This window comes from Corticium candelabrum, chromosome 10 (assembly GCF_963422355.1).
Source record: "Corticium candelabrum chromosome 10, ooCorCand1.1, whole genome shotgun sequence".
NCBI classification, from domain to species: Eukaryota; Metazoa; Porifera; class Homoscleromorpha; order Homosclerophorida; family Plakinidae; genus Corticium; species Corticium candelabrum.
Window position 1 is genome coordinate 6080270 of NC_085094.1, and position 10000 is coordinate 6090269.

A 10000-nucleotide genomic window follows, 5' to 3' on the forward strand; every position below is an offset into this window, starting at 1 on the left:
TGTATATATATATATATATACAGTATTTGCGATCGAACTTTATATTGTTGAGCCACTCGTATGTTGACTCGTTTATAGTGTTGAGTTTATGACTTGGTGGAAAGAGATTTAGCTATTTTAATCATTGAAATTAATGTTTGCAATATTTCCTGTAGCTTTGCCTCACACAAGGCACCTCCATTTATTATGCAGCCATTTTACATCCACATACTTCACTTGCATGCAACGTGCCACCTACCCACTATCCAACATTACTCGACGGACTTACAATTCCATACGTATCATACGTATCCACTGCAGTGGTTCAGATCATAGTCTTTCAACTATACATGGTGGTTGTCCACATTCTTAATAATTTGAAAAAACTAATATAAGGCCACACCGACAAATTGTCGGGTTGGGGTGTAACCAGCCCACATGTGTTGGAGGTCCCGTCCGGTTCTTTTATTGTGCATACGCTCATCTAGTAGCTTGGCATCTTCTGCTGGCCTCCATTTCTGTGAGCGAGGGAACACACTTTTTAAAATATAGGAAGGTTAGGGTTAGCAAGCAAGCGTATGATAGTGTGTGCTGATGGTGAGTGCCGCTACTGTGCGTCCAGTGATGTGTCAAAGCTCCAGGAGTTTCTGCAAGAGTCACACTCATTGTCTTGCCAATATGTGAAAACTGCCGATTGACTAAGGCTGTAATCACAAGAATGTCTAAAGCAGGAAGTAAGAGAAAGAAGGTAGGCAAGTGACACTAAGCTGAAGCTGACATGTTGGACAACCGTTTTCCATTGGAGGCAGTTTGTTGGCCCTACAACTTGAGTTGAATTGACATAAAGGTTTAGCTGTTGTAGTATCAAGTTTGCAGCATATGCTACGAATGGGTGTCCGCGTGCAAGTGGACAGGCATGAATACTACACACCCCAAAACAAAAAACACAGCCCGCCCGTCTGCCCATCTTTGTCTCTCAAATGCTACCCCAACCCGACGATTTTTCGGTGTGGCCTAATATAAAATATATTGATATTAAGTTACGTTTGACTGTACATACTTTTGTTAGACCGTGGTGTCTCTAGTTATCATGTAATAGTAATAGCCTAATGGACTGCATTCACGGTCTGTGCCCCTTTTGATCTTTACAATCTTTGCATTTCAATGCTTAAATATAGCAAATGTCTCAAATGTTTCAATGTACATTTAATTTTTTACAAACCATAAAGCAAAAATTTGCAAATTTGGTTGAGCAGTGATTCTATTGTTTGATAAGGACGTTGTTCAACTGTTGGAATTGTATCTTATTGTCAATTGTTAGATTTAATGTTTACACAAATTGAAAATTGCAAAAGTGGCAGTGGTACCATTTGATCATTCTAATTTTGTAACCTAACATCTTGCTCAACATCCCGGCCAACATATAAAATGAGAAAATTTGCCGCCGCCGTTGCCTGAACTGTTTCATACTACTGATGTACTATAAGTACCGCCTGTAAGTGCTACTTGTATTAATAAATTTTGATGAGTAATCCCCAATAATTGCACACCTCGTTTCTACAGTAGTCTATCAAGGTACAGAAGACCGACCGTTATTGTCAGGTACGACTGCCTTCTTTTATTTACAGGCAATTATTTGTTTCGTAAATTCACAAATTGGTCATAGGTTACTTTCGTTGCCCTACCATAAAGCTGCCATGGTCATAAACGGGGTGTATGTGGAAATGACGTCCAATTATTGGGGATTGCTCATCAAAATTTATTAATACAATTAGCACCTACAGCCGGTACTTATAGTACATCAGTAGTGCGAAACAGTTCAGGCAATGGCCGGCCGGCGGCAAATTGTCTCACTTTATATGTTGGCCGGGATGTTGAGCAAGATGTTAGGTTATAAAGTTAGAATGATCAAATGGTACCACTGCCGCTGTTGCAATTGCAACTCCATGCACTACGTGGAGGCTTAAGGCCAGCGCTACAATCCACCTGGAGCTTGGCCGGAGTCATCCAGGGGTACTGACTGTGGCGCAGCTTTGGGACTGGACACCAAGGCCCACAAATACCCGTCTGCTGCATGATTTTAGGCCAAGCCAGTGGTCATGTCCACCCCAGTCAATGACCAGGTACTCATTTATACTCCTGAGTCGAGAGAAGCAATTGTGTGGAAGTTTCTTGCTTAAGGAAATTATGCCATAGCTCGCCATCACTGCGACTTGAACCCACAACCCTACAAGGTCCCGGATGTTTTCATTCTCCAAATGCACTCTCTAACCAATTGAGCTACAACACACACACACACACACACACACACACACACACACACACACACACACACACACACACACACACACACACACACAAATTTCTGCTTTATGGTTTGTAAAAAATTAAATGTAGATTGAAACATTTGAGACATTTGCAATTTTATCAGCATTGAAATGCAAAAATTGGAATGATCAAAAGAGGCACAGACCATTCACGTAAAGAGCCCAGTGAGAAACAAAAGTTTTATTATTTATTTATTATTATTTTCTTATTTATTTTGAACAAGCAACAAATGGTGTCACAGTGTGGTATGCATGCATGTCCACTAGATCTGCACACACTGACAAGCATCGAGCATAAAGCGAGCATAACTACAAGGTTTACAAGCAATACATCATCGTATACTCACATGACTATATCCAATCATCTTTGATGTTTACAGTATAACAAACGTTAGACTTCGTATCAAGTCACTTGAGCCAAGTTGTGTCAACTTGTGTTAGCATATGCACAGGCCTACTGTCCGTCCATCAAATTATGTCAAAATCAAGTCTAAAACTAATTAATTAATTGACCAGAAACGAAACGTGCTCGATGTGCCTACAGACTCTCTACAGACTTCGCTAATTTCCTACACTACAGTATCACACGACCGACAGCTTTCGTTACTAAAGCCTTATAAGTATGAAGACTCACCTGTTCTTGGATGCTCATCCGAATGTCCTCAGTCATAGCTGTCTCCGTTTTGTTAGTGTGTGGGTTTGTCTGTCTGTCTCTTTGCTTGTCCATCTGTTTATTTGTTTGTTTGTCTATTTATTTGTCCATCTGTTTATTTGTTTGTTTGTCTATTTATTTGTACATCTGTTTATTTGTTTGTCTATTTGTTTGTCCATCTGTTTATTTATTTGTTTGTCTATTTATTTGTCCATCTGTCTATTTGTTTGTTTGTCCATCTATTTATTTGTTTGTTTGTCTATTTGTTTTGTCCATCTGTTTATTTGTTTGTTTGTCCATCTGTTTATTTGTCTATTTATTTGTCCATCTATTTATTTGTTTGTCTATTTGTTTGTCCATCTGTCTATTTGTTTGTCCATCTGTCTATTTGTTTGTCCATTTGTTTATTTATTTGTTTGTCCATCTGTATATTTGTTTGTTTGTTCATCTGTTTGTCCATCTTTTTGTTCATGTGTATGTCCATTTGTTTGTCCATCTGTTTATTTGTTTGTTTGTCCATCTTTTTGTTTGTCCATCTGTTTGTCCATCTTTTTGTTTGTTTGTCCATTTGTTATTTGTTTGTTTTCCATCTGTTTATTTGTCTATTTATTTGTCCATCTATTTATTTGTTTGTCTATTTGTTTGTCCATTTGTTTATTTATTTGTTTGTCTATTTGTTTGTCCATCTGTTTATTTGTTTGTTTGTTCATCTGTTTGTCCATCTTTTTGTTTATGTGTATGTCCATTTGTTTGTCCATCTGTTTATTTGTTTGTTTGTTTATTTGTTTGTTCACCTGTTTGTCCATCTGTTTGTCCATCTGTTTGTCCATCTTTTAGTTTGTGTTTTCCATTTGTTTATTTGTTTGTTTGTCCATTTGTTTGTCTGCCTGTTTTGCGTTATTGCTTTAGGCATCACAATACAACACCAAAGTCGATTTGTGATCAACACTGTTCATCCAAATTTTCATAAATTGTATCAAATTACATTAGAAAAAATTGTCATTGAAATGCTTGTGCTGCAGCTCACAAGCCAATGTCTCACCCGTTTACATCTCAGCACATAAATTACGTTCATATTACACATAAATTACATTTACAATTTACACATTGAAAATCCAACTAAACAGAAATCGTTTGTTTGCTACGAGAGTGAATATAAAATCCTAACCATCCTCAACAATTTAGGTAATCTGACCTTCACGTATCCAAATCTCCACTGATTGCCATTTCAATCCACGACTCTCTCACTCTCTGTGCACTCGTGATCATCTTGGGTACAGAAAATTGCAGTCGGATGTAAGACAGTCTCATTTGATTCGTCATCTGTCTGCCTTAATCACTGCTGCTAACTCATCACGTTTCCTCATCTACAAACAGAAAGATAGAAATTTAACTGCAGAGTACTATAGTAATGATGATATTGGAGTAAACGTTAAACAGGCATTGTACTCCTGTTTATGAATGCAAACACATTTGTGGACACACACAAACGTACACAGATAGATTGACAGACAGACAAACAGACAGGCACACACACACACACACACACACACACACACACACACACAAATTGACACACAGACAGACGGGCAGACAAACAGACAGACAGACAGACAGACACACACACACACACACAAATTGACAGACAGACAGACAGATAGGCAAACAGACACACACACACACACACAAATAAATTGACAGACAGACTCACAGACACAGACAGACAGACAGACAAACAGAGACAGAGAGACAGACACACATTCAATCATTACTCACCTGATCACACAGTCACATTTCCCACATTACGATCGCCAAAAAACCGTCGTATTACATCGCATCCTGTCTCGTAGCCACAATCATAACGCGCACGACTGGCAATCCAACGTGGAAGCTTCCCACAAACATTCTGTCTCTTATAACGATGATCAAGCAGCACAATGACAGCATAGTCATCCTTATGTCTAATCGCTCGTCCAATACACTGATTCACGGCCTTCATGCAAAGGTTTTCATAGTGCTCGTCGCCAGGCGATCGGCCGTCACATCGTGCAACGTTCTTATCAAGATACGACATTTTCTCTGATAATTCTGCCGATTTTCGGTTCGGATATGGTAACCCGACCATCACAACTGCACGACCAAGATCGTCCGCAAAGTTTATTCCTTCAGACATCTTGCCATTGACGACAGCTAACAGAATGGCACCGTGTGATGAATGTCTAATATGATGACTATAATTGCACAGCAACTGGTCGACGTGTGACGCGATTTTGGGCTCTCGAAAAACGGATTTTTCAGCATTTAGAGACTCCATAATTCCCGTCCTCTCAAAGTGGTCGCAAACTTGGCGTTCGTAGTCGTACGATGGGAAAAACACGACAACGCCTGCTGGAACGTGTCTCGACAACTCAATTAGAACGTTTCCCAGTTCGTTCAACAGCGAGTGAGATCCACGAGTCTCCATTCTGAAGTCCAGTTTGACGTCGGTCGGACCCGTGGAGAAACCGACCGCTAGGAGGTTGTCCGGTGGGATGACGTGACCGCAAGTGAACTCGAGAATGTGATCGGCTTGTACTCCAGCGGGTAGGAAAAGTTGTCGTGTGAATTCTGAGGATGGTTGCATGGTGCCACCTGCTAATACGATAGCCCGACACTCGCGAACGAGATCGCTGAAATGAGTTGAAGGATTAAGAAGAAGAAATTTAAGAGACGAAGCGGCGAGTGCAATGCTTTTAGTCACAATGATACGACCGTCGTGATCAGACGACGTGAGAGACTCAAGAAAGTTCTTGACGAGCGGGAAAGACGAAAGGATCTCATCAGGCGACAATTCCTGTTGCAAACGAGAGTGTATGAACCCGTGGAGCTTCTGCCCGATTCGACTCCTTTCGCAGTATTTCAGTAATTTATAGATATTAATATTATCGATCTTTGAACGCACAATAAAGTCATAAACAGTCGTGATCGTCGATTGCGTGTGTGCAGTCACGTTACCTTTTTCAAACGAATCAATTGTTGACATTTGTTCGGGTTTCAGACATCGTGTGAGTGAAGATAGCACACGCAGCAGCTGTTTCACATACATCAGGTTCTTGGCATTCAATCGAGTCTGATATCTTTCAAAATATCTCTTTAGTTGATCGCGACACGACACGAGTTGATTCCCGTGGATTTTGGCACTATAAACGGCACTGATCGTGTCAAGAAGATTGTGTGCCTCATCGATAATCACCACACTGCCCGCCAACGAAATACCCAATGTTTTCCGTGTCGAGTGATGCAAAAGCATCTGATAAGGAAGGACGATGAGGTGAGCATATGGAACACTGTATCGTGTTCCATAGTATGGACACGTGTCCGTTTCCTCCCCGAGGTTACTCAACTCTTCGATGTCTCTCACCGCAGTCAACGACGAGTACTTGAAATCCTGCATCATGTCCGAACGGTAAAACGGACATTTTCCTGTCTTCTTCCGTCTCTTTGACTCATCCTTGTTCGACGGCTCACTCATCGTTTTCTGTTGAAGTTCGATGCATCGGTCGTTCATTAGAGTGACGAATTTGAGTCGACGAACGGACGGATTGATGCAGAGATTCTGACGTGATGCCAGTGTGGTGATGCGGAAATGATCTTTGAATGATGTGCGTTTGACTTCTTGTACAAATTGCGCCAGTTGACTGTGAGTTCGACTGCAATAATAAATCTGAGTCAACTTGATGTCATCGCCCTCTTCCGTTGCGTCACCAGTAACGTCATTCTCATCGTCGCTATGGTAATCCTCAAGTAGCAACTCATCCGGGTCTTCATCATTCTCAGCATTCACTTTCCCTAACTTTTTAGAGTCACGTGACTTACATTTCGCCTTGAAATTGGCCTCACCCTTCGCTCTCATCTCACCTTCCTCTTTCACCTTCATCATTTTATCTAACTCCTTCTTAGCCTCCCATTGCTGTTCCATCCAGTCAACGCCGTCCGTAGCAACCTCTCCCGCCACAAGCGCTTCCAATTCTTTGATTCTGTCAACAGCTGATTCAGTTTGCCGCCTCTGACGTAATTGGTGGTCTTTCAGCCACGTCATTGAGCCACATATGAGGCTTAGCGACTTCCCAGTTCCCGTTGGACTCTCAAATATGCCGATTTTGCCGTCTTCTAGTGTTGAGTAGAGCTCGCTCATGAACGACTTCTGTATTGAGTAAGGCTCGAAAGGAAATGAAAACTGGGCGGGCGGAACCAACGATTTTACCGTTTCATGATTGAGCAGGGCACTTTCATTGTTCATCGCGCGCGACAACTAACGTGCGCATAAATATGTCTAACGCGCGCTAGCAAAACTAAATTGAAACAACGACTTGCGCTAACAGTACGTAATGCTTCTTCAACTTGTTTCTACACTTCTTGTAAATCTCGCGCCGGCTTGATTCAACCGTACGAATCGCGAGTCGACTTTTGACAAATTTGCGTCAAGTAAGCGCCTAGCCTCGCGTAACCCAACCCTTTCGCGCAGAAAGCAACGCGCACGCGGTTGGCACGTGTACATACCATAGACAAATTTTTCCCGCCCACTGTAAAAAAAAATCGAGATTGTCGCGACAGTCCGACGCCGACATCCGCCGCCTTCCATTTCAGTCACTAGAGCTAACAACGATTACAGAAGTCTGAATCCCGCTGACAAACACAATCAACGTCTGCAAATACTTTCAGTACAGTCTGTTTCTCTCAAAAATGTTTTTCTTTGCTAATTATATTAATTTGCAGTCGCCGGTGTAGCTACACCACCCACTTCCTGCACGTCTCTCATCCAATTAGATCCAATCCACCTGCTCTGCGTTTTCCGCACGCACTCCTACCCACCCCAGAAGTTTCAATAAAACGAAGAAGTGCAAACCCTCCGCGTGCCAGATTCGCTACGTCATACGAGAATCACGCGGTTGCCTCGCAGGTCGGTCGCACATCACGTGACCGACACTTCACGCGTCGTGAATAAACTTGATACTAATAAACACCAGAAGTGGGCGTGTCCCAGCAGCTGTTGATCTGCGCACTTCCCGTCTCCTTCATTTCCATGCCATCATCATCTCTTCATGGTCACCGTCTCTCCCGTCTTCATCGTCTCCATATCGACTCTTCTCGTGTTACTCGCCAAGCCGACGCGCGTTGACGCCACCTCGGCGATCAACGAGGCGAGATATCGCGTCGTCAGGAGATACAACGCGTTGTGTCCTCTCGTTATCACGCGCCCCGATCCGCATCTCCCGCCAATCTTCTCACCACGCCACGATCCGCGTGCTATCACGGGTATCCACCTGGCGGCGAGCGGTGATGCGACATCGATGCGTATTTCGTGGAGCAGTGAAGTGTGGTGTCGTCCAGCGCGTGTCGAGGTGGAGCGCGCGCAGCGGGTGGCGGGAGCCAATGGAATTACGACGTCGGAGATTGTCGTTGAAGACCCGTACGAGATGGTGCACAGTATGTACAAGAGCGGGTACTTTCACCACGCGCTCGTGAGGGGATTGCGAGAGAGGAAGAGGTCGGTACGTGCGTGCGGTTGTAAATTAGATAGATTAATTACTTACAGGTGGTGCGTGTTGGAATGTCGTTTAGTGGGTGGGCAACTAGCCTCGGCCTCCCAGACCCGTATAGCGCCAATTGAAATCGGTCTCGATATGTGGGATGCGAGTGATTGCGATCAACGTGGCTAGACACGTAGACGCACGCTTGATTGGTTAGGATGGGTAGATAGACACGTAGACAGTGGTATGTTTGTATGCACGTATGCACGCCTCCTAGGGGAACACAGAACAGGTGGCTCTGATTGTGGCTCTTGTGGTGAGATTGATTATTATGGGCAGTCATCGTTTAGAGCAATTAGCAGCAATCGAAACTGTTAGACTGAGATTGAGGACTGTCCCACTGTTGTAAAGTAAACTGTCGGGCTGAGTGTGTGACAAACTGTGAGACTCTCAGGTTGTTTGACTGTCAGACTATCAGAGTGTAACACTTTGAGACTGTCAGACTGTCAGAGTCTGAGACTATCCAACTGTAACATTATAGCTCTGAGACTGTCAGATTGTCAGGCTATCCAACTGTAAGTAACACTTTGACACTGTCAGACACTATCCAACTGTAACACTCTGAGACTGTCAGACTATCCAACTGTAACACTCTGAGACTGTCAGGTTATCCAACTGTAAGTAACACTTTGACGCTGTCAGACTATCAGAGTCTGAGACTATCCAACTGTAACGCTCTGAGACTGTCAGATTATCCAACTGTAACACTCTGAGACTGTCAGACTATCCAACTGTAACATTATAGCTATCTCTGAGACTCAGGTTATCCAACTGTAAGTAACCCTTTGACGCTGTCAGACTATCCAACTGTAACACTCTGAGACTGTCAGGCTATCCAACTGTAACACTCTGAGATTGTCAGACTATCCAACTGTAACGCTCTGAGACTGTCTGACTATCCAACTGTAAAACTCTGAGACTGTCAGACTATCCAACTCACTAACACCAGACTGTCAGATTGTCAGACTATCCAACTGTAACACTCTGAGACTGTCAGACTGTGAGGTTATCATCAGGCTGCTGTGCTCAACTTCTGTACATACATCACAAGCCATTGACCCATATGCCATGAGATGGGCTTCTAGCCATTATTGAAATATGGTGGGACGAATTCACTAACACATGGAAATCGTCTCATGTATAGTCATGAGCTCCTTCCAGATTACCAAATGACTAACAAAAAACATTACAGTTGACAGCATTCCCTTGTGTGTCTTTCAATGTTTTCATAAACGAATCACAATATTTGTTGCTCAATCTTGTAAATAGAATACCATTAGTGTGTAGTGGCTGACACCCTTTGGTGCCTTCTTGGTACTCTAAAGGGCCACGTTTACTTACACGTTGTTCTCAAATTCAGGGGGTTCTATACATCGATATCTCTTCTGTTGAGTTTTGAGATTTGAGAAATGTGATCAATCACAAGTTTGTTTTGGATTGGTCAGTAAACTCTAGGTGCAGTCAGCCGTATT

The 10000-nt window shown here is 42.8% G+C and overlaps 3 protein-coding genes across 3 annotated transcripts in view; 2 read left to right on the forward strand and 1 right to left on the reverse strand.

Moving 5' to 3' along the window:
• Window positions 1-135, forward strand: part of LOC134185640 (dual adapter for phosphotyrosine and 3-phosphotyrosine and 3-phosphoinositide-like) — a 987-nt gene extending 852 nt beyond the window's left edge. Inside the window, exon 1 of the mRNA XM_062653476.1 lies at window positions 1-135. This exon is cut by the window's left edge and continues 852 nt beyond it. The gene's annotated coding sequence lies outside the window, so the exon portion shown is untranslated.
• A 3784-nt stretch (window positions 136-3919) lies between these two features.
• On the reverse strand, window positions 3920-7226 carry LOC134185970 (ATP-dependent DNA helicase DDX11-like). The gene is made up of 2 exons (XM_062653864.1): window positions 4735-7226; window positions 3920-4325 (listed from the first exon to the last, which is right to left on the reverse strand). The coding sequence occupies exon 1, from the start codon at window positions 7130-7132 to the stop codon at window positions 4739-4741; it is 2394 nt and encodes a 797-aa protein (XP_062509848.1). The 5' UTR covers window positions 7133-7226; the 3' UTR covers window positions 3920-4325; window positions 4735-4738.
• Window positions 7227-8039: 813 nt separating this feature from the next.
• Window positions 8040-10000, forward strand: part of LOC134185336 (acid phosphatase type 7-like) — a 3907-nt gene continuing 1946 nt past the window's right edge. The window contains exon 1 of the mRNA XM_062653118.1: window positions 8040-8485. Coding sequence (XP_062509102.1) covers window positions 8040-8485 — 446 coding nt within the window. The remainder of the gene's footprint in view (window positions 8486-10000) is intronic.